At 34.9% G+C, this 24,237-nt stretch overlaps 1 protein-coding gene across 2 annotated transcripts in view; it reads left to right on the top strand.

Annotated features, from left to right (window-relative positions):
• The window catches only part of Tenm1 (teneurin transmembrane protein 1), an 850,812-nt gene that overhangs the window by 549,135 nt on the left and 277,440 nt on the right, over positions 1–24,237 (top strand). For both annotated transcript variants that reach the window (XM_004653940.2, XM_045140035.1), the window contains 4 exons: positions 11,999–12,198; positions 13,883–14,093; positions 19,692–19,793; positions 21,483–21,677. In XM_004653940.2, the coding sequence (XP_004653997.1) occupies positions 11,999–12,198; positions 13,883–14,093; positions 19,692–19,793; positions 21,483–21,677 (708 nt within the window). The remainder of the gene's footprint in view (positions 1–11,998; positions 12,199–13,882; positions 14,094–19,691; positions 19,794–21,482; positions 21,678–24,237) is intronic.

The following is a 24,237-nucleotide window of genomic DNA, read 5'->3' as shown; positions in this document are numbered from 1 at the left end:
AAATGGAGGGTAGAATCAAGGAAACTTGGCTCAAGATTTTATACTTTTCACTTGCTATTGTAATAAGACATCAAAAACTAAGTATCTAAATTGCTGAAGAGATTCTCAATAAAGAAGTACTAGAGACAAAAAGTACACAAGTAGGTAAATTGATTTTATTCAGGCTAGTGCCCATAGGTAGGGTCTGCCTTGGATTGTAATAAAAGATAGAGAAGCTACATGTGATATGATATTTTGTAATCAAGGTTAATCTCAGTCAGTTAGCAGTACAAGAAATTTTTGTGCACATCTCTAGCCTCTTTCAGCAGTCCTAACTTCAGGTAATTGTTTGTGAGACATTGAGCAGGATATTGGAGGATCTAATTGTGGACTTTGAGTAGCCAGGTAATAAGGGAAAGGTCCATGTTTGGCCTGGACCTAAGTGAACAAAATACTCATAGGCAAGTCTTATGAGAAGCAATTTACACAGAGATTTGTCTCATCTGATCTATCATATAAGGAAGGATGTGTTGTGTGTTTCTCTCTCTCTCTCTCTCATCTCTTACTCTCTCTCATCCCTCTCTCTCTCCGTGTGTGTATATATGCACATACATGGTTTTGGCAAGATTTATTTTAATAATTTTTATTTATTTATTTATTTGAGAGCGACAGACACAGAGAGAAAGACAGATTGAGGGAGAGAGAGAGAATGGGCGCGCCAGGGCTTCCAGCCTCTGCAAACGAACTCCAGACGCGTGCGCCCCCTTGTGCATCTGGCTAACGTGGGACCTGGGGAACCGAGCCTCGAACCGGGGTCCTTAGGCTTCACAGGCAAGCGCTTAACCGCTAAGCCATCTCTCCAGCCCTTTTTTATAAATTTTTTTTAATAATTTTTATTTATTTATTTATTTGAGAGCGACAGACACAGAGAGAAAGACAGATTGAGGGAGAGAGAGAGAATTGGCAAGATTTATTAACTATTAATATTCTCTGACATCATAGAGCTCAAACAAAGCTCAGAGTTTTCCATGGGCTTCTACTAAGGACCTAATTTATTGAGAATTTGGACAGTGAATTCCTACAGAGTGGATGCCAAAATAGAACACCAACAACAAAGAGTGGTAAGAAAAAAGAACCAAAAGATACCAAAATCACTTTTACAATTTTTCCACTTTTGCAAAAAATAAAAATAAAAATAAAAAAACTGGCCTTGGTGGGGTGACTCTTCTTTGAAAATCACTCCCCATCTTCACAACATCAATGGGAAAAATGACAATCTGGTCAGTATCTGCTAAATATATGACCATGTCAACAACACTATGTTGATTGATGTAACACAATTTATAGCTTGTCATTAGGGTGTTTTAGCCAAGTCCAGATAGTGATTATAGTTTTACTTTTCTCAGCACCAGTTTCTCACTTCAACAGAGTTGGTTTTCAGCCCCTTGGGGAGCTTAGGAGGGAGTGTTGTGTCAGAGAAACCTTTTGAAATTAAATCCCCCCACTTACCCCTTTGACACTCCACTCTCCATCATACCCCATCCCCATCTAAATCAGTCTTTCTTTTATTTTTGATGTCTTGATCTTTTCCTCCTCTTATGATGGTCTTATGCAGGTAGTATCAGACACTGTGAGGCCATGGATATCCAGGCCATTTTGTATCTGGAGGGAGCATGTTGTATGGAGTCCTGCCCTTCCTTTGGCTCATACATTCTTTCCACTACCTCTTCTGCATTAGACCCTTAGCCTTGGAAGATATGATACAGATATTGCAGTACTGAGCACTGTGGTCATTTCTTTCTATCACCATGATACCTTCTGAGTTGTCCCAAGGTCACTGCCATCTGAGAAGAGAAGGTTCTCAACCAAAAATGAGAGTAGCATTAATATAAGGGTGTGAACATTAAGAGAAGTGCTTACTGGGCACTTTGATAAGCATAGTATATACATTTGGTCAGACAACAGCAGACATTACACCCGTAGGGCACATGACCACCCCGGTTTTAAGTTTCCAGTATCAGGGATGTATTCCCTTCCCATGGAGCAGGTCTGCAGTCTAATTAGAGGGCAGTTGTTTTCCCCCATGGCAGACGTGCCACTATTGCACTAGCTGGCTCATTTGGCCTGTCTGGCCAATTATAAGGCTTGCATTGTCCACTGATGAGTATCTTCACTGGTGATTTCTCTTTTTCCCATTGAACTGCATGCAGAATGGCTTCTTCCAGCTTTCTGTAAGCTGGTCTACATGGAGGAGGTTATCAGCTCAGAGCCAGCAATATTTCTCAGTGGCCTTGCAGCCCAAGTATATGGAGTCTTCAGCAATAGGGTCTTACCATCTATTACTGGTGGGAAACCAAGGGCCTCGACAATGGCCTATAGTGTAAGTAGGGGGAGGGAGGGTATTACCATGGGGTATTTTTATAATCATGGAAGTTGTTAATAAAAAAAAAATTTAATTTAAAAAAAAGAAAAAAAAAGAAATTAAATCCTACAGATATAACAAATTAAAACATTAAAAAAGTAGAAACCACAATTCTCCAGATAAAATGAAAGAAAAAGGCACATTCCTACCAATACCTTATTCCCAATGCTCTATACATTCTCTTAACAGTGCTAAGGTTTTGTCAAACATAGAGGTACTGTCTCATTTGAACTTGTCTCTTACAGTCATCTCCAGCTGCACCTGTAAGGAGTTGGTAAATTCAAATTCCATACTTAAGGAACAACTAGGCAATCCTATAAGAATGAACATATCTTTGCCAGTAGAAAGTGGCTAATAGGTACATTTGCCAACCACATTTGCCATTCAACATACTAGTTGAAAATTTTGTGATCACTAAAATAATTAATTCTCAGTTTTCCACCTTCTAACTTTGACTTTTTGACATGGGTATAACAATTACAACCTGCACTTAGAGAATATTTGTGATTTTAAAATACACTAATGTAATTTTTCCATGTAACACTTTTATGTTGTGGTAGATATTACACAAGTTTTTGTTTTTAGCTATTTAAATTAAAGATTTCGGTGTAGCAGTACAGATGTGTATCCCTTACCTAAGAGTACTTTGTACATTTTCAATGTCACCTCAAATAACTCCATTTGCTTGGCCCTCTCTCCTCATTAAAGCCACCTTCCACACACATTGCTATTAGGTATAAAATTTACATTTTACAACTTCCTATCTTTGTGGGTAGTGGAAGGTCAAGAAGAAGAAAAGGAAGAAGAGAAGAGAGGAGGTAGAGATTTCCCCCTTTTAATCCTTTGCTTTGTCTTACTTGCATCATATCTAGTGGAAAAAAATATGCAATGACAATTTTAAAACGTACATGGCATGTTAGATTTTTAACTTTTACTTTGAGCTACGTATACATTTATTTCACAAATCCAAAAAAACAGAAGAACTTCACCACCCCCACTCACTTAATCATTATGCATTCAGAAGGAATGCAGTCCTATGGTGTAATGATGTGGTTCTTCAGTATAGGTTCATAGGACATGTGGGTATTAAAATGCACTCTGCTGCCCTTTGAGTCAACACAGAGTTGCAGTATCTTTTACTTAAAAGATATCAGAGTCTAGGATATTGTGGTAGAATTGGGAATAATTCATATAAGCACAACAAACCACATGAATAAAATAGTAGTAATGTACTAACAAAGAAAATATTGTTGGGAGCTTAACATTATTATTTTTAAAGATTGATGGCAAATTACAGTAAATGTTTCCTATAATGCTATATAGATATTTCTCTAACATAAGGTTTCTGAAGGCCCAGCTAGAATGCTGCAGCTTGTTTTCAACTATATTAAATCACTTTATCAATATACTTCAGTTTTTAACAACAGCTTTCTGAAAGCATAGTGGAGACCTGACTTCTACAACAAATTTATGAAATAGGCTCCCTACTCTATAAGGCAAACTTATTTTTTGTATAAAAAATTCATAGTAAATGTTCTTGGTCATATATGTTTAATGTTTCAGTCTTATTTCATTTAATACCTATTTTACTTATTTCAAACTAATATCCATCTCTCTTGGGATGCCTTAAGCAATAAGTCTATCTTGTAGCCCCTTGAGTTCAGTTATCCACATTTGACAAAGGAATCAAGTGGTATATAATGGAGCATGGAATAGTTGCTGGCCTAAACTATATTTACCATAGTCATGAGATCTTCCCATAACATTCCTTTTACATCCTAGATTTTGGAAGAGCCAGCCCACGGTAGAAATTTTTCAGCCATGTGTACATCTGATTCTATTAAACATCAACTTTCAATCTTTCTATATTATTTATGGAGGAAGTTCAAACTTTTACTAGCATTTTCATGAAGTCAAACATTATTTAGTTATGCAAAATTAAGTCATGCAATCTAAGAATTTAATACATAAGTTTGCATTTTCCCTAAGTATTATTTACATTTGCATAGATAATTAACACATATCCCATCTTTGTTTCTAAAGTTTTAATATTAAGTTTTTTAGTTTATCACTATGCCTTTCTTGCACTTATCTCCTTTAATCATGCCACTTGTCTTTTGCTATTTACATTATATGTCTTATTGAATTTGTCTTGACAAGAACCACAGCAGGTACCATCTTTCCTTCTTGGTTCTTTGAAAGAATAAAATTAAAATATTTTGTTGACTGAGAAATTATGTCTGACTACATTAATTCCCCTCACTAAATAATTTCAAGAGACCCCAAAATAAAAATAAATCTTAGTATTCTGAAACACAGAAACTTATAACTTTTGATGTTAAATCAACTAAACTACTATTTTATCTGTACTGGGTGTTGTAGCAAGTTAACAAATGAAACAGAATAAATAGATGTTGCCCTTAAGAAGCTTTCAATTGCTGAGCTCCCCAGACCGGCTGGTTCCTCTTAAGGGGATGAGGAGGAGGATGAGTGTCTCCGGCCAGGAACACACCAAGAAGCTGGGAGTCTTGTCGAAGCAGGAACTCACTTTATTGTTACAGGCAGTTGCCTATATAGTGTTGAGAACGAGGGTGGGGATTCTAGGATGGGGAAGAGGTAAGGGCCAATAGTATACTGTGACTTTTGAAATGATTGGTTGTAAGCACGCACGCAGGGGAATTCCAACTCTTATGAGGAGGTCAGAGGCCATTAGGCATCTTGCTGAGTCATAGCTGGCCAGAGGCAGATGCCAAACTTTAGCTAGGCTCAGGAAGTTCCACTCGGCCTCACGTCTTGGCCTTTTAAGGCCCAACACCAATGAAATAGGAGAGCTGTAAGGAACATGTATACATATACAGACACTGCAAGATATTGTATAGTTGTACAGAAGGAGGAATATAATGGTTAGATATTTAAAGGCTTAAATGAAAGAATATGAAAAGATGATTTGAGTCCTTTGAAGTAGGCCTTGGGAATGGAGATAGTTCATTCTTGTAACCTTAAGGAGTACCTATTTAGAAGGACAGAATAATAGAGTGTTACAGAGAAATTCAGATAGTAATAGTTTAACTGATAAGTATATAATGAAGCAACAGAGGTACCAGATGGAGACAGTTTGGCAAGAAAATGAAGAGATAAATAGTCCAATAACTAGATAAAGAGACACTTGTGTTTCTTTTTTCACAAGAAAAATTTGTGCTTTTTTATGATGGTGACTAATAAGCCAATAGAGAATGAGAGATTAAAGGTGCTGGTAAGAAGAGACAGTGAAGAGACAAAAGTCCTTGAAGCAGGACAAGCAAAAAGAAGGAGAGCCTTCAGGGTTACTAGGGCATACAAAGTTGTACTGTATTGAGTATGGCAGAGGCATGGTATATTTCAAACATACAAAGAGGAGCTGAAGAAAGAGGACACAGTAAATGTTCAATCACTACGCCATCAGCTTTATAATTCTTGTTATTGCTAATCTCTCAAATGTTTTTTGTCTGAGAGAAGTTTTTATTTCATACTATTGGATTTATCTGAGTTCCTACATTTTTGAAATCAAAGACTATAGATATATATATAAACCTATGAAAACATGTGCTTATGCTAGACAGTTTTCCATCAGGAAGCCAGGTACAAGATGTTGCACACCTTTATTACCCTCAATTGCATGAGAGGTATTCTTTGTTAAATTGTCTTTATTAAATGTCTAGCTAGTAGCATTACATTCAGTGACTTTAAATGTACACTTTAGTATTTTTGTATATTCAGATATATTTCACTATCACTATTATTTAATCCTAGAACATTTTTATGTGTTTGTATGTGTGTATGAAAGTGCATGTGTGCATATATTGATGTGTGTGTGGAAGCCAGAGAACAATCTTGGGTGTCATTTCTCAGGTGCTATATACCCTTTCTTTGGAGCAAGGTCTTTCACTGGTCTGGAATTTACCAAGTAAGATAAATGTACTGGCCAGAAAGCCTCAGGAATGTGCCTGTCCCTGCCTCCACAGTACTAGTATTACCTGCATATGTCACTATGCTTGGCTATTTTCTTTACATGGGTTCTGGGAACTAATATCATCATGTTAGCAAGAAAAGTACCCTAGAATGAAATGTCAAAAGAGACTATCAAAATTATTGCCAATTAAGCCGGGCATGGTGGTGCACACCTTTAATCCCAGTACTTGGGAGGCAGAGGTAGGAGGATCACCATGAGGTCAAGGCCACCCTGAGACTCCATAGTGAATTACAGGCCAGCCTGAGCTAGAGTGAGACCCTGTATATATATATATATACACAATTTCAATTTCAATTTCAATTGAAATACTTTCAATTGCTGGGCTCCCCAGACCCCCTGATTCCTCCTAAGGGAGGAACCTGTATATATATAGCATATATTTTCAACCTGCCTATTCTTTGAGTCCATCCAACTAATATTTACCAAAATCTTATTGTATGAAAGGTTCAACTTTCCCTTTCCCCTGAATGTTCTTGGACTGTATACTATAAGCAAAAACATTTTTTATTAAATTAATTTTTATTAGAGATGGACATACTTAGTATGTAAACAACACATGTTGGTACCATCATTTCCCTCTTCCCTGCCCCTTTTCTGAACAGGCCATCCAAGTTGGGGATGCAGGTCAACCCCATGCAAATTTTAGGTCTTGCATCGTGGGGGCAGTTACCAGCTATGGGGGAGAGGCAATGTCTCTGTGCAAAATGGCCCAACTTGTGGCTCTAACAATCTTTCTGCCTCCTCTTCTACAAAATTCCCTGAGCCATGTTGGGTGCATTTTATGTCTACTTCAGTGATGGGCTTTTAGGCGCCTCTGGATCTCTGCTTTGGTAGGTGTTGAGTGTCCTCAGTGTATATCACCTTCACCCCTGTACTGATTATCAGGCTCACTCAGAAAGCAGCACTCTAAGCAAAAACATTTTTGATTGATAACTTAATAATTACCCCTTTAATAATTGAAAATTGCAGGTGAGGAGTTTAACTCAATGATAGAAAGCTTACCTGGAATGTACAAGTACTTATGATCAGTACCAAACATGGTAAAATGTGGAAATAAAAAGGAGTTGAATACATATTCCACTTCAAAAGTTCATGTGAGGAAAAATCACATGTGGCTATTTGGATGGAAATGGTAGGTTTTGGCTGTTCTCTTTTAATATCTTCATAGCTTTGGTTCACAAGAAATGTTAAATTCCCCTTCCCATTTTTCTGCAAGTACTGAAATTTTAACTTTTACAAAGACTTGTGAAACTAATATGTTTGAAATGCCATAAAAGAGATGATACCTAAATCATGTGATTCACATTATAAGTAATTTAGCTATAAGACCACACCAATGTCTTTTCAAGATTTTGAGCATGCTATAGAATATAATGAAGACTGAATTACTATGGATATATGTTTCTTCTCTTTGGACAACATTGCTTACATATTTTTCATGGAGTTTTCAAATGCCTTTAAAAACACTCTACTTGCTATTATGGACAATAAAGTAGCATTTAACCTAGTCATTTTTTACATGAAGATCTAATAGTCGGTATCTTATTCTAATGCTTGATATAGTTTTGTATAGCATCACTGAATGTGGCATGTATAGCAGCATTAAGCAGAGAAAAATATATATCTAAAATATAGTTTTTACACCCCCATTTATATGGCTAATGATGTTAATAATCATGCTGTTAGTATTCAGTATGTGTTTGTGAATGATATAAACCTATAAGTAAGGGATGTAGCCATAGTACACAGTATCTGTCATCAGTTCCATGCACTAGATTTTACCTTCCAGGTAGCTTGACCTTTTCTTTTTGAACTAAGCTACTATCACTTAGTGTGCTATCCTTCAACATAGCCTATTTGCCATCCATTTGTTTCCTGCTCAGCAGTTTATGCCTGTGTTGCAACCTATAAAGAGAGTGTTTAGCTCAACCTAAATTGGTAGATATTGGTAAGACTGTGATAACTGCAGTACTGCACAGTGTGATATGATCCGTGACTCTCTGCATTGCATTCTGAGTATGTACAAAAAAAAGTGTTGTGTTACTGGGGTGTATGGGCTTCCTTTTGTTTGCTTCAGATAAAATGATTAGATGATAACTGAAATGTGATCATTAAAGTCATAACTTAATGTTCTGCTGTTGACAATTTGCAAAGAATCAGAATCAACATTGTTTTGCCAAACCATTTTCACTTTCCTATATTAAGGCAGAATTTCTTCATAAAATCACACCTTGCATTGTTTTTCTGTGATATATCTTTCTAGTTTTCCCAAACTTTGAGCTACAGCAAAAAAAGAAGAAATAAAAAATAAATTCATAATCATAATATTGTAATCCATAACTAATTTTAAGAGATGATAAAATGGAGCAAGCTCTTTAGTGGTAGATTGCTAACAAGAAGATACTGTTTCCCTCTGATACCCAACGCTCAAGAGTTTAGAAGCTGACAAAATTTGCATCAGGAAATGATGAGAATTTCACTTCTCTAATATCAAATCACCACAACTAGATTTTGGTTTTGATGTCCACAGTTATCCTTCTGTTGCTTATGTTCACCTACCTTATGCTAACAGCAATGTAAGCTCTCAAAGAGTAAAGCCATGTTCATTTCAAGTTATTTTCATAAATTATTTATGCATTTTTACTAGATATGCAGTACTGCTAATAACCAGGAAGCTCTGACAACAAAACTTCATGAGCTTATTTTAATTTAGTGACATTTTAAAATTAGTTATGTATCACAATGATGTTATGAAGTGCAGAAAGAGATATTGTGATGCTTGTAAGATGTTTACAAAGGTCCACCAACCAGTTTTGCCCAAATTTTAAAAGTGAAAGCATCTATTAAATAAAGGTTGTTCTTATCATCTAAAAAATAGCATTTTTGACCTTAGAATATTTTTAAGTGTTTCATATTTATAATACTATTTACATGACTTGGATGATGCCTTTTTAAAGTGATAAAAACCTCTAATGAGGCTGGCAGTTAAATAAAGGGAATACTAAATTGAGAACAGAAGCATCCACATAAACATGGTCTATTAATCTCCTGACTAAGTATTGAAGACATTTGTCTATTCTAGGACCTTAAGAGTTAAATGTGTAATCAACCCTTTGGGAACCAAATTACCCTGTCTTACAAGGAAGAAAAGTAACTTTCAGTGAAAAATAAAGTCCTCAGTTGGTCATTTATTATCTCAAAAGGCGTATTTTATTAGAAATGTCAATTCCACAAAATTATGTGTCCTGAAATACATAATTATGTTCAAAATTACATTTGAAATCTATTATTAACAGTTAACAGTGAACATTCTTAAAATAGTTATTACTCTTGGCCTTAACACAAAAAGCAATAATGTAGGTATTTTAGGGAGTTAAAAGCTGCAAGGCATTGGCCTCTGAATAAAGCCACTGCAGGTGTGTTTCTTAATGGGCTGTTAATTTTATATTGGGTGAACACAAAGGACAGAGACCATGTGTGTTTTTAAACTGTTTGGTGTGGAGACAGAGTTGATGGCTGAAAAATACAAAGGTGGAATGAAATGAGGCCAAATTAAGCTTTCCCTCCTGAGGTGTAATCCTTAGTGCTCAAAACTAAGGCAAGCTAATGCTCTTTCCTCCTCTTGTATCCTTCCCTCTCCACTACCACATAAGAAAGACTAGTATAGAAATATATATTCAACTAGTACATCAGAAATAAGTAGAAATGTGATAATAACTAATAAAGTTATGATTGTAAAAACCTAGCATCTTCCCTCAAAGATCAGTTCCTTCTGAATTTCTTAAATTTTGTAGTAGCAGTGTGGCAATCTCCCAAATTCACAATCATGGTGTCAGGTTTGACCCTCTTTAGTTTCATGTGCAATAGCCTCTCAGGGTGTAGACAGTAAAAAATCCAGCAAAGCATCATTTCACAAATGTCTGACTTCAAATTTATTTATTAGAGTTTATATTTTAATAAGACTCCCACTTCTTATACACATTAAAATTTGACAAGCTCTGCTACAGAGTCTTCACTTTTTTTGGGGGGGATGGTTTTTGAGGTAAGGTCTCACTCTGGGTCAGGCTGACTGAGATTCATTATGTAGTCATGTAGTCTCTGGGTGGCCTCGAACTCATGGTGGTGATCCTCCTGCCTCTGCCTCCCAAGTTCTGGGATTAAATGTGTGTGCCACCATGCCCAGTTTAGAGTCTTCCTTTGCATTGTTTTTCATATTCTGCTCCTTTCCGTCTACACTTTTTTTTTCTTTCTTTTCTTTTTCTTCTTTTTTTTTTTTTTCTGAAACTACCTATTTCTACAGATCTAAATTCAGGTCTTCATGGCATCCCACTTGACTCACTGCTCTGTAATTCCTGTGTTGTTCTTGTCTCCCTTCTCTAATCCACCCTACAATGGGCCTCAAGTGAAAACTAGGTAGTGTTCATAAACCTCTTCTATTATGTTTCTGTTGTTTTTGAAGTTCTGAGGATGGAACCCAAGATTTGTGCATGTGAACCAAGAGCTATACCACTAAGCTATAACCCCAGTCTTTTCCTATAAATTAAATACAAAACCTGTTAATGGCTTTGTGAACTCAAATCCATTTTTCTGGTACTTATAACATCATTCTTTCCCCATCCAACCCTATTAACAACTCTTCTTTATATATACATGCCTCACACTAACTTTGATTCCTCATCTCTGCTTTAGTTCAAGTTTCCTTTCTATGTCCTAACAATGTTCCCAACAACTATGTTGAAATCTTACAAGGCTTTTGTCAAATGTCATGTCCCATAATCACCATTTTATGACTCAGTTTTTCTTTTAATCGCTGAATAAGTATGTGTTGATCACATACGTCCTTTGCCTATGTTTAGATACTTTTTTTTTTTTTTTTGGTTTTTTGAGGTAGGGTCTTACTCTGGTCCAGGCTGACCTGGAATTAACTCTGTCATCTCACGGTGGCCTTGAACTCATGGCAATCCTCCTACCTCTGCCTCCCAAGTGCTGGGATTAAAGGCATGTGCCACCATGCCTGGCTAGATACATTTTTCTAGGCACCATGAACAAAGTGGCCACAGGGATTATACAATATATTGGGGAAAACCAGTGAAAATAATAAATACATGAAATATATGGTATGTTAGGCATTAAGTATCAATGAAAAACAAAAGATAATAGCTGAGATGGTGAGACGGGTGAGGAATATCACTTGACCAAATACTTTTGCTTACATTGACTACCCAAACCAGTGATGTTCCTTTACAATTTGCTTTTTGTGCACTTGTCCCATTTGTTCGGTACTATTTTAAGTCACTTTAAAAGTATAACTCTTGCAGCTACCAAAAATAATACTTGGTAAATAATACTTTAAAAGAATCAAGTTCATTAAAAGAATTGCAATTGGAGTGTAAGGGAAGGACCATTATAGTGGTTATCAGAGAAAACTCCTTAGAAGGTAATCAATTTGAGCAAGTGCTTAACAGATGGGTTGTGTGGGGAGGAAGAACAAGATGAGTGAGTTGTTTGGATATAGTCTGTTCCTGAAAAACCAAAAAAAAAAAGTCCTATATAAATTTATGTATAATTTCCTCTATCTCCCCAATCAGTGTTTCAGAAGGGACGGGCAATTGACACCGGAGAAGTTGACATTGGTGCACAGGTCATGCAGACCATCCCACCTGGCTTATTCTGGCGTTTCCAGATTACTATACACCATCCAATATATCTGAAATTCAATATTTCTTTAGCCAAGGACTCTCTTCTGGGAATTTATGGCCGAAGAAACATTCCGCCTACCCACACTCAGGTATTTTATATAACAGATATTTTCTTAAATGATTTTAGAGGGTGGTATAACAAGCATCTCAAAGACTGTGATATTTAATGCACATAGGCATCATATGTGAGAGCAGAAAAAAAATGTGAAAAAGAAATTTACAGAGTAATCATACATAATAAAACCTGTCATGGAAAAATGAAAAACAGCATTTAGTAGAACAAATTCAGAAAAGACAGTTTAAGAATACTACAGAAAAATCAATACCTGCTTCCTAGGACAAGAGGATCATGAGCTTAACAATCCTCTTACCCAGTTTTGTTCTGGTATCCTTACCCTCTTCACTAGCTCTATATAATTCTAGCTTCCTCATCCCAACAAAGAAATGCAATCTATGACAAGTTGTTGAGAAATGACTCAAAAAAGCAGGCTAACTTACAAACTGATATTTTTTCTTTTAAATAATAATTCAAACAAACAAACCAAACCTCTGTTATCTGCATAGACCATTCACAAACTGTAGCCACCACATTTGTCTTGTTTCATTATTTATTTCTTCCCTACATTAACTCATTTGTAATTCTACCCCATATAGAAGTAGTGAAAGAATGAAGCATTCAGTCCAGGCTTCTTTCCTAACAGATAAGACGAGTGTGAAAACCTTATCTTTGGCCATGTCATGAATAGTCAGGTCGCCAGAATGCCACACAAATGTGACTCAAAAATTGAGTGAAAAAAATCCTGGCACATACTTAACTGAGTAAGGGGGAAAAGTTTTGAATCTTTGAATATTTAGAAATGTAATTATTATAGAGGTGCTAAATTATAATAAGTGTTCTCAATATTGATTTGTATTTATTTAAAATTATAAAACTGAGCTAGAAAAATTGTTCGACAGTTTAGACACTTTCCTGTAAAGTCTAATGACTCAGGTTTAATTCCCCAGTACACATGTAAAGCCAAATGCACAAAGTAACACATGTATGTTGAGTTCATTAGCAGTTATTTAGAGGCCCTGAAGCTCCCATTCTCTCTCTATCAGCCTCTTTCTCTCTCATACACCCTCTCAAATAAATAAATAAAATTATTTTTTCATATTATAAAACTGTTTTCCACATTTCTAATCAGAATGTGAGTGTTCAAGTACCTGCTAGGAGAGACTTTCAAAATGCTCTTACATAAGAGTAAAGCCTTTTTTTCTATTTCTTAGGGAAATTTTTGCTTTTAAACAAATTATTATCATTTCAAATATTTCATTTTCTTATTGAGAGAGACATAGAGTGAGAGAGACAGAAGATCAAGAGGAATGGGCATTTCAGGGCCAGTAGCCATTGTAAACAAACTCCAGATGCATATGCCACCTTATGCATCTGGCTTACATGGGTCCTGGGGAATTGAACCTGGGTTCATAGGCTTCACAGGCACGTGCCTTAACCTCTAAGCAATCTCGCCAATCCCAACAAATTATTTTTATACTTGAAAATGAAAAGGTTCATTACATTTATAAATATAAAGAGGGTTTTCATAGTTAATAAATGTTTTATGTTTAAATATAGTTCAGAATTAATAACCTTCTCGCCCACTTTGCCCATGTATAATGTAAAATAAATAAATAAATAAATAAGTGTAGAATAGGCCCATTGAAGTTAGAGATTGTTTTAAGTCTAGAAGTAAAATCAGTCCCAATTTATATTTGTCTTTGTATTTTTTCCAGTTTGACTTTGTAAAACTAATGGATGGCAAACAACTGGTAAAGCAAGACTCCAAGAGCTCTGATCACAACCAGCACTCCCCTCGGAACCTGATCCTGACATCACTTCAGGAGACAGGTTTCATAGAGTATATGGACCAAGGGCCTTGGTATCTGGCATTTTACAATGATGGAAAAAAGATGGAACAAGTATTTGTGTTAACTACAGCAATTGGTAAGTGTGGGTACTATTTGCATTCATAGCATAGTTTTAGAAAAACACAAGTAATGAAGATAATTCAGGTGCTATGTAAACATATTGTTCATTCTACTGTAAAGTATTCAGTATATTAATGCTAGTAAGGGTTGTTTGTTTGGTTGTTTGCTACTCTAGGACACTTGTCATGATGCTTTTTAGATATTCTCACCAAGAACTATTCCCTGGGTCATCCTGTTAACAAAGAAACATAGGTGAACAACTTTAGAGGAAAGGGATATAAACAAGAGGAATCCAGCTAAACTGAACCTGATCATTCATAAATATAATCCCAGCCCTTGGGAAGCAGATGGAGAATCTTGATCCTAAAGCTGAGCTCTAGCCTGAGCTATATAGGGAGTTCAAGGCTGTATTGGGCAAATTAGCAAAGCCCTGATTCCAGATTGGGTGTGCAGTGATGCATTGATTGCTCAGTATATATAATGCCCCAGGTTCTATCCTCAGTGAGAGAGAAAGAGATGAGAGAGAGACAGAGACTGTTAAATCAAGTCCATTAATAAAACTAAGAGCCAATACCTTTAAAATATGAAAACAAGCATAGATACAATTCTGTTTTTTAAAAGTTTAGGGACTATTAGATTAGGAAAGGGAAGTGGAGAAAGTACCAGAGCTCCTGGAGCTCATGAAGTCAGGAAGGGGTAGAGGCCCAACCAGAGAATGAAATTGGAGTCAGTTATAGGTTCTGGATGGTGGGTTACATAACCAGCCATCAAACCAAGCTTGAGGGCTGAGCTAACCAACCATAATGCAAGGATCAGCTTTAATCCGTCCAGGAATCTTAATTCTAGGAAAGAGGAACTTCATCCCTAGGGAGGGACTCAGGTTGTTTATAGATTTTAAAAAAAAAAACTGCTATGAAATTTGTTTATAGAAAAACTGATCTAGGAAAATCCATGAGGCAAGAGATAAAGAGAATCCAAATCCTTCTCTAATCTCTATGAAAGTGGAGACTATAATAAAGAAAAGATCAAGGACATTCCTGCTTTCACTTTCAGTAATCCAGTCACCCTAAACTGCTTCAATCCCTCTCTGAAGAAGCAACCCTAACTACAGTTGTTTAGAACGAATGATTCTAAAAAACTAAAGACTTCAAAATACAGCATGAGAATATGTTGAGTATAACAATTTCAGTCATTCAATGCCCTTTCTTGCAAAATATTTTTTTTCTATCTGATAATCACAAAGGTTCTTTCAGTGTGCTCAAGACCTTTTAAAATGTGTTCCTTATTAATACAATGGCTACACACTCTCTTATTCATTCTCACCCTGGTTAGTCTGAGACATCTCAGTCTTTTTGTCATTTTTTTTTTTAGTAAACTCATTCCTCGTAGCATTTTGTGTGAATAAAGCTGAGTTCATTAGCAATCTAAGAGCCCTGACAGTAAACAACTTATAGACATAGCATCATATTGTTTGAATTTTCCTAAAATACATGTCTTTTTAAAAAGAGGGAAAATATCTTACAGCTGTCACTTTTCTATAAAACTCTCACCACTTTATCCTTTAGTTAACCTGTTCAGCCATATGTTGAGGAATACGTGATGACTGTTAATAGATATACCATCTGCTCTTTATAACAATTATGTTCTATTTTTACTTGATGCTGAAGACCTTAAGTGAATAGAAAATTGTATTCTAACCATAAGATTATTAAAAACTTTCCTCTAAAGTAATAAGAAAAGCAATAAAATTATACTGAAACAAGCCTCACTGATTTTTCAACTTCAAAACACAAAATATATTCTAGTAAAGTAGAACTAATACATATTTTTGGTGATTTCATTGTTTTGCCACTCACATTATATCAATTGGACCTCCTTCAATGAAAATATCAAAAATCAACTTTGATAATATAAATGCTAATGATTTATGAGCAATTTAATCAGAGAAATTAGAGGATACAAAATATTTGTGAAGATTCTCTCGTCCTTCCTTTCTAACCTCTCAGCTCAAATTATAAACCCTAAATAAGCAATAAACTTTTCAAAAATTAATAGGCATAGAGTTGTGCTTGGGGCCTTTACCTTACTTCATCCCCAAAGGAATTTGATGTTTGATATCCATTTTTATCATTCACAACAACGTATTTGCCTATTGCTTGTGCAAGTCAGTTTCTTTACTTTGCTGTTTTTTTTTTTTAGAATAGAAGCAACATAAACAATATTCCTACTGTTCTGTCAAAGAAAATTTAAATAAATTTCTACAAATAGCAAAAGATATAATAGCCATTTACTCCAAATAATCTTTTTTTTGTTTTTATGACTTGTATCAGTCAGAGTGAAAGGGAGGTGATATGTTACCATGTTTCAATGGACAGTAAGGTTTTTGTGACATTTTTCTAAAAGCTGCTCATTGATTTACTTCATAATGTTAGAATCATTTGGTCCTAAATACATTTGGCCCAGAAATAATGAGAATCAAGATAGAGTCATAAGTAACATTTTAATACTAAATGGCTGCTATAAATATAGCATATGGTGTGATGGGATAACTCAGTTGGTAAACTGCTTGCAACATACATTTGAGGACATTAGTTCAGATCCTCATCACCCACATAGAAACCCAGAATGATGATGTGTGCCTGGAATTCCAGCACTGAGCAGGCAGAGATAGTCGAATCCCTGAGACTTGCTGACTAGCTAGTCTTGCCAAATGGGTGAGCTTCAGTTTCAAGTGAGAGACTAAAATAAATAAATAAATAAGGTGTAGAATGATTGAGAAAGATACTCAATGTCATCCACTTCTGGCCTCCACATGTATAAACACACATGTGCACATGTATCTTTGATAGATAGATTAGATAGATAGACAGACAGATAGATGATAGACAGATTATAGATAGATACATAGAATCACTATCACTTATCACTAATGAAGTGCCACTCTGCTCCAAGTACTAGATACTTTATATTCCATTAGCTTGCTGGATTTTCATCAGAACTCTGATAGCCAAGGAGAGTGAAATTTATTTTTCAAAATAAAGAAGCAGAAACTTGGAAATATTAAATAATTTGACAAGTTCTCTCAGACAGAAAGTGGTAAAATTAAGGTTTTTAGGCCTATTGTGTCTGATTCAAAAGTCCATGCCCTTTAGACAATGTTCACTCCATAACATTATTTATTACTTTTAGTTTCTCCCAGTGAGATACCCTGCCAGAAACAAAACCTATCATCATTACAGAGGCAAATACTAAGGGATTTTATACTCTAGAATATGAATATCATCTATACTATCACCTCAAAATTAATCCTAGCACTCATGAACTGGAATCTGCAGTGATTCTAAAATAAGATTTTAAAAATAAAGACAAAGCTTATTGGACACCAACAGAACTAGAAAACACTTTGTTCTTTATTGATATTTTTTGTTGTTGTTGTTTTCCTCTTAGATTCCTTTAGGCGGTCTCAATATGTCTTTAGTAGACACCGAAGGTGGCAGTTTCACAAACTTACTTTATTACCTTTGCTTTTCATTTGCATTGCTGGAGCTAAGCTTTATGTAGCAAAGGGGAACCCAGGGATAGTTCTTAGAGAAGTCAATAAGGTGTATCTATTTTTATTTATTGTAATAACAAACCTTATTAAACTTTTTTTTTTTTTTTCAAAATAGCTGTATTCCCACAAAGCTGATTCTATAAAATTGCCAATCAGGTCTGATGTGATATTAAATTCAAATATATTTGCTTTTCATAGCTTCCTCCATAGCCTTCTATTAAATATCTAGGGCAGAAAGAATCTAATTGCAGATTTGAGAACTGCCATTACTGCTTGATAAAGGATATCCAGATAAGCAGAAAATCAGGAAATAACAGTTTCATCTCTGAATTTAAACGGACTATACATTTTCCTAGTTATTTACTAAATAAATTAATAATATCCTGGAGATAACTAATGATATTCTTCTCAGTTAACAATGTTTGTTTCTTTCCTGAATGCTACATTCTGGCCAGTTATTGTTATGTCACTTGTAATCAGGTTGATTTTCTAACACAGTGGTCAGACAACAAACTACCATCCACCTGCAAAGGGTAACCTGGTATGTTCACATGCTGGTGACAAGAGCTTTCTCTGATTGATAAAGTATTTACCCACCAGCAACTGAAACCATTCCTAAGATCTCCCCTAATGAACTCAATATCACTTTCTTTATCTTGCCTTTATTTTACCCAAGGCAACCCTCCAATTTGTAGATTCCAAGTTCTGTCATTATGAAAATATATTACTTAAAGCATTTGTTGTCAATATTGTAATGTGCTGCATAGTTGCAGCTATTCCAATAATGTTTTTAGATTATGGATTGCTGGTATATGTGCTTTAGATATAAATTTTGTCATTTCAGAATTGATGCCCAAGCATCTACATTTTAAGGGCCCCAAAATATTCCTACTGATACAAGTGGTTCATAAGCCACAACAGTACAAATTCCATTTTTCAGAGTAGTCTTCAAGGGAAGATACCAAGAACACCTTCCAGAATCCCTCCTTCTAATTGAAATTATTACAGTGAAACTCAGTGAAGAAGGTATTTTGTAATAAGGAAATAATTGTACATAATACAAGTATGAGTTTCATAGGCCAGAATTAAAAATTCAATGTCCAAGAGTGCTAAGTATGGAAAATTCATAGTAAACCATAATGGGAAGAGTATAAAACAGAAATACATAGATACACCTGCAAGAATGAAGCATAGAACTATCATAGGCTATAGACGTATAATTTGTCTGTTGCTATATTCAAATACAACTGTAAACTACAAAAAAATAATTTTCAGAGATTGTCATTTGTAAAACATAGGTTTTTTCAGAGAATTTACTGGAAACTGTATCAACATTCTAATGTATCACACCTCTTTATGTTATTAGAATTACCTATGGGCATCTTCAAAGACTTCTCAATTTCCCTGAAAAATATTCTGTAAGACTGGACTGAAAGGAAGTTGGTGGCAGAGAACTGATAAGCATTTACAGTTAAGAAGGCATTTCTCAACCAAATACTTAGGTTTAATGCTTTTAGTGGTGGTGAATTTAATATGAACACTTACTTTAAAAGCTTTCCATTGTCACTTATTAATGGAAATAAAGTACTGATTATCATATTTAAGCTGTCAAGATAGTATATTAAATATTCTAAATTTCTAGGGAATAAACTTTATTTGCTACAACCGAGTTTGAAAAATAAATGGTAGTCATTGTTTTCTGAGATACACTTTAAGGCTCTTATTGCTTTTGAGAAATGTCTTATAATCCTCATACATTTTTAGCTTTATCATGGGTGTCTCATAAAAGTGCAATTCATCTAGATCCTTTATACACTTTAGAGATGAGTTTGGTTTTGTTTTATTCTTGAATAGCCAATTCAGCAAATCCAGAGCTCTTTTAGTGATCTACTACATAGGACATTATATAGAAATCTTTGGCATCTGATTTTGAGTTGTAAATTCTGTATAGACTTCAGAAGGAAATATTGTTAGAGACCCAGAATTCATATAACTTCCATAAAATGACATCTATAGCCTGGGATTGTTTTCAGTTTTTCTTTCTTTTTCTTTGTATTACAGAAATAATGGATGACTGTTCAACCAATTGCAATGGAAATGGAGAGTGTATTTCTGGTCATTGTCATTGTTTCCCAGGATTCCTTGGACCTGATTGTGCTAGAGGTAATACAGCTCTGGAATACTAATTGGCTTGTAGAAATATATGTCACTGGAGAATAGCAACAATATAACAGGAACAATATGAGCAAAAACAGCAACACCAGAAATTCCCCTTGTCACTATCACCAAAAGCTCAGTGCTTCTTACTGTGCCAACCACTGCTCTAAACACTTTGCTTACATTGGTTCTCATAAATCCTAATTCCTACAATAGCTCTATGAAGTAGTTCTACTATTATCCCTCAGAGAGGTTAAGTTACTTAACCAAGATTACCTAACAGCCAATGTTTAAGCAAGAATACCTGACCCAATTACAACATAATGCTTACATTTCTTTTATAGGTTAATTCATAATAGTCTGAGTTGGAAAAGAGACAAGGATAGTCATTGCTTGTCATATCCACCATTATATTTGGAAGGTGTGGCTAGCTAGCCACCATATTGGTAGAATAAAACGTAATAACTAGAAAATCAAAAGTTAAGCTTTTGCCTGGGGAGATTGCTCAGTGGATCAAGTACTGGTCAAGAAAACATCAAGACCTGAGATCATATGTCTTGCATTAACGTAAAGCTGAGCACAGTAGTGTATGCTTGTATTCCCAGAGATGATGAAGTGGAGACCAGAGGATGTTTAGGTGTTGCTGGCTAAATTTTAAAGCCAAATTGCTGAGCTCTGGGTTCAGTGAAATATTATATGTCAAGAAAATGAGGAGGAGAGGATGGAGGAGCAAACTCATTATCTATTTCTGATGCACAAGTGCAGGGGCGCACACATACACATATATACCTATGAATACTCACAAACATACAAGAGCCCATGCACATATGTACACACATACATAATTGAACATGTGTTATATGTACATGCATGCAAAGAAGTTGAGAAGTTAGTCTTTTCATGCACTTGCCCATAGTTCCTTTAATTCTTAAAAACATTTAAATAAATCAGATGATGCTTTCCCTTAAATTCAAAGTGATTGTTTTAGAGATGCTTTCCATTCATTTTCAGTGTAGTCTCAAAGTTTCTGGTCTACTAGACTAACCTCCAGTTTCATAGAAACTCTATTCCTTTAGCTTAAATTCCATTGAGCAGAGACTCAAAAGCACTTACTAGGCTTCCAGCAAGATGATAGATCTTAAGGAGTTGGAGGAAGACTCGGTGTTTAAAACGTGAGTGAGATAGAGGATATAGGCTCTTCCCTTAAAAATACCATAGTTATTTTTAATAGGGAAATACACAAAGACAAAAAAATAACTGTTAAAGGACAATTCTGTACAATGTGTTATAGAAAGGAATATCTGTCACAATGAATGAAATTTTTTCAATAACTTCCTATGTATTAAGATTTTTTTAAATTTTGATTTTCTTCTTAAATATTATATGCAAATGATGAATAATAACTCTGAAAAACTCTAGCTTAAAATAACAATAGCAATAATGTTTCAGAGTGTGATGAGATCAAAACTCAAAAACAAATGCCAAATACTTATTCTCTACTCAGTGTGTCTTTATCCTTCTCCTTTAAGAAGTAAATTCTGCTTTTAATTGTGAAAATCTGCCTATTTAATAAAAGGGAAGACAGAAATAGTACATTTTTGCCTAAACTGATACAAAAGAATCCATAGAGAATTATTCTTTGGAGTCTTTTTCAATAATTATAAGAACGTGATAAGTTCATTTGCCACCTTTCAGATTCATGCCCTGTGCTGTGTGGTGGGAATGGAGAATATGAAAAAGGCCACTGTGTCTGCAGGAATGGGTGGAAGGGGCCAGAGTGTGATGTTCCTGAAGAACAATGCATTGACCCAACATGCTTTGGCCATGGAACCTGCATCATGGGAGTCTGCATCTGTGTTCCAGGATACAAAGGAGAGATATGCGAGGAAGGTCAGAACCCCATTTGAATATATTGTATCAGGCTTCTTTCTTACTGAATTGTCCAAGGTGTCACTCTGTGAAGTTAGGAGAGATGTAAGCAGTCTTTGCAAGCAATAAATGCTCAACATATCATAGCTACATGGAATAAGGATTTGAGGTCAGAGAAGATCATGTCTCTCTGATCTGACAGTCTCTGACATTATACATGAGATTGTCTATGACGGCTTCAGAGCAATAATAAAAAATGGTATTTTCCTGCTCATTTCTAATACTGTTTTTATAACTTGAGAAATTCCATATTGTTGATTTTGGCTGTTAATCCAAATGCTTTCACTATTACAGACTTCATTATGCTACAAAATAAAGTATTGTATTTAAATATAAAAAAACAATGCTATATGCACGTTTGAAGTCAATTTTGAAATGTTTTCTTTTGGAGGTACTTGTAATTACCACTATTATTATTCCTTTTTCTTGTTATTTTTACTTACCTTATGCTGAAACTTGACCTCCATGCCTTAGCAGTCTTACTACTAATGAGTTTCAAAGGCTTTCCTTTATATTAAATTCATCCTAATGGAGACTTTACAAAATATTTTGAAATGAAAATCGTTTTATTATTTAAATAAACTGGTTGGAAAATAAGTTTTATTAGTAATCAGACTATTTTCATGCTACATTCCTCAAATAAGATTGATTGTAGAAATAATAATAAACCATTACCATGGGAGATTGTCTCATCACAACTGTTGTTCAGAAAAGAGGCTGTTGAAAATGCACTATAATTGCTTTTTTTTTTTAAGATGGCTCATTAAGACTATTACACAGCATTCTAAAGGATTTAATCTCATTCCACTCCATGAACAAGCAAGACTTTGGCTTTCTACCTCCTATTAGCAGCAGTGGAATTTTGATGTGAATGTTGTCCCTATTCCAGCGGACAGCATTGGTACTATACAAGTTCTTATTTTGGGGAATGAATTTTATGATGATCAAACTGTAGTCACTATATCTAAGTATAGTAGAGATGCTGTATAGACATTCACACAGTGAAAAAAAAATGTTATGTCTCTCACCACTATGCTTACCATGAAAATCAAATAAACTAATTCATTTAAACTCTTCAAATTTAAATTTTATAATCAATTTAAAATAGATTTATCTTAACCTTTTGCTTGGTCAATATAAAATTATGTAAGACAGCAAAAAGATCAAGGAAGAATGCTAGAATGATAGTCATATTTAATAACATAAGCTTCACAAATGTAATAGAAAAATATTTTAAGACTGACACCATTGATGAGGAACCCATAGGCTCAATGAGGCCCTTTGAATGGGTTTTATTTGGCTCATGTACATAGTTATGGTTTTATTTTCAATATGGTTAATTGTCAATATTTCAAAATAGAGAAGTGTCATATAAATACCCCTATTTATAACCTCTCTTCAACACTGGAAATCTGGTAACCCACATCAGCTGGACCCAGCAGCAGCAATTCCCTTTACATGGGACACTGAGCTTCAGTTTGCTCCCAAAACACAGGTTTTTATGAATGATCCATTTCATCCATGCCTGGTCCATCTAGCTTTGATACTGTGCCTTTAAGTATGACTTGAATAATGAAAACATGACTTACATAGAAGTCATAGAATGAAGCAGGTCTCTTTAGAAAATAAATTAAAAGTAAAATACGACTTATTTTTCTGGTTTTACTTTAATATAAGAAAATGAGCTCCCTTTAAAAACTCTGTACTTTGGGCTTTCCCTCTCCCTCCAAATAATGAATCAAATTAGATACACCTTTGGGTATGTATTTGCTGATTAGCTCAGGCATTAATGTATATTCTAATGACCCTGAGGTCATAGGCTAATTGCAATGGCAATAACACTAATTATAACGGTTATACTTTCATGGTAACAAGTCACACCCTAAAACTAGGACACACTTGCAAATGCACGCAAGTTGTGTCAATGTATTTCCATCGTTAAAAAGTATTACAAAGCACAGTGTTCATTATAATTTGTTATAATCCCATTTGTGTAAGAAGAACTGGAATTTCGAAATAGGAATCAACCCATAGAATAGTTAATTTCATAAAACAATTTTTTCATAAGGCAAAAAGTCATAGACTCATAGAATCACAAACAAATGGGATTGGATGTGTGATACATTAAGATACTGAAAACTATGTCACAGTGACCTGACAAAAGAGGCAGCTATAAAGAAAATAATTTTTGAGTTAGATTTAAAATGTTGCATTTTCAGAGCTTCTAAGGAATAAATCAGAGATTATAATAAATGGAAATGAATTTCATTACTTCATGCAACAGCAGTCACCTCAACAAATAACTTAAATCATTAAAATTAAAAATTATATAAAACAGATACATCAACCACAAGCTTTCCTTCTAATTTCAGAAAAGATAAATGGCTTATCAAAACTTCTTGGGCTGTTTTGCAAGGAATTCCTACTGATGTTCCATATAGGTCCACCCACTCATTTGTGTGGGGGTACCACACACTGTACACAATTGCACACAGCATATGTGTGGTTTTCAACTTCTAAA

This window comes from Jaculus jaculus, chromosome X (assembly GCF_020740685.1).
Source record: "Jaculus jaculus isolate mJacJac1 chromosome X, mJacJac1.mat.Y.cur, whole genome shotgun sequence".
Lineage (NCBI taxonomy): Eukaryota > Metazoa > Chordata > Mammalia > Rodentia > Dipodidae > Jaculus > Jaculus jaculus.
The sequence above is the reverse complement of the archived record's forward strand: the minus strand, read 5'-3'. Positions and strand labels throughout refer to the sequence as shown.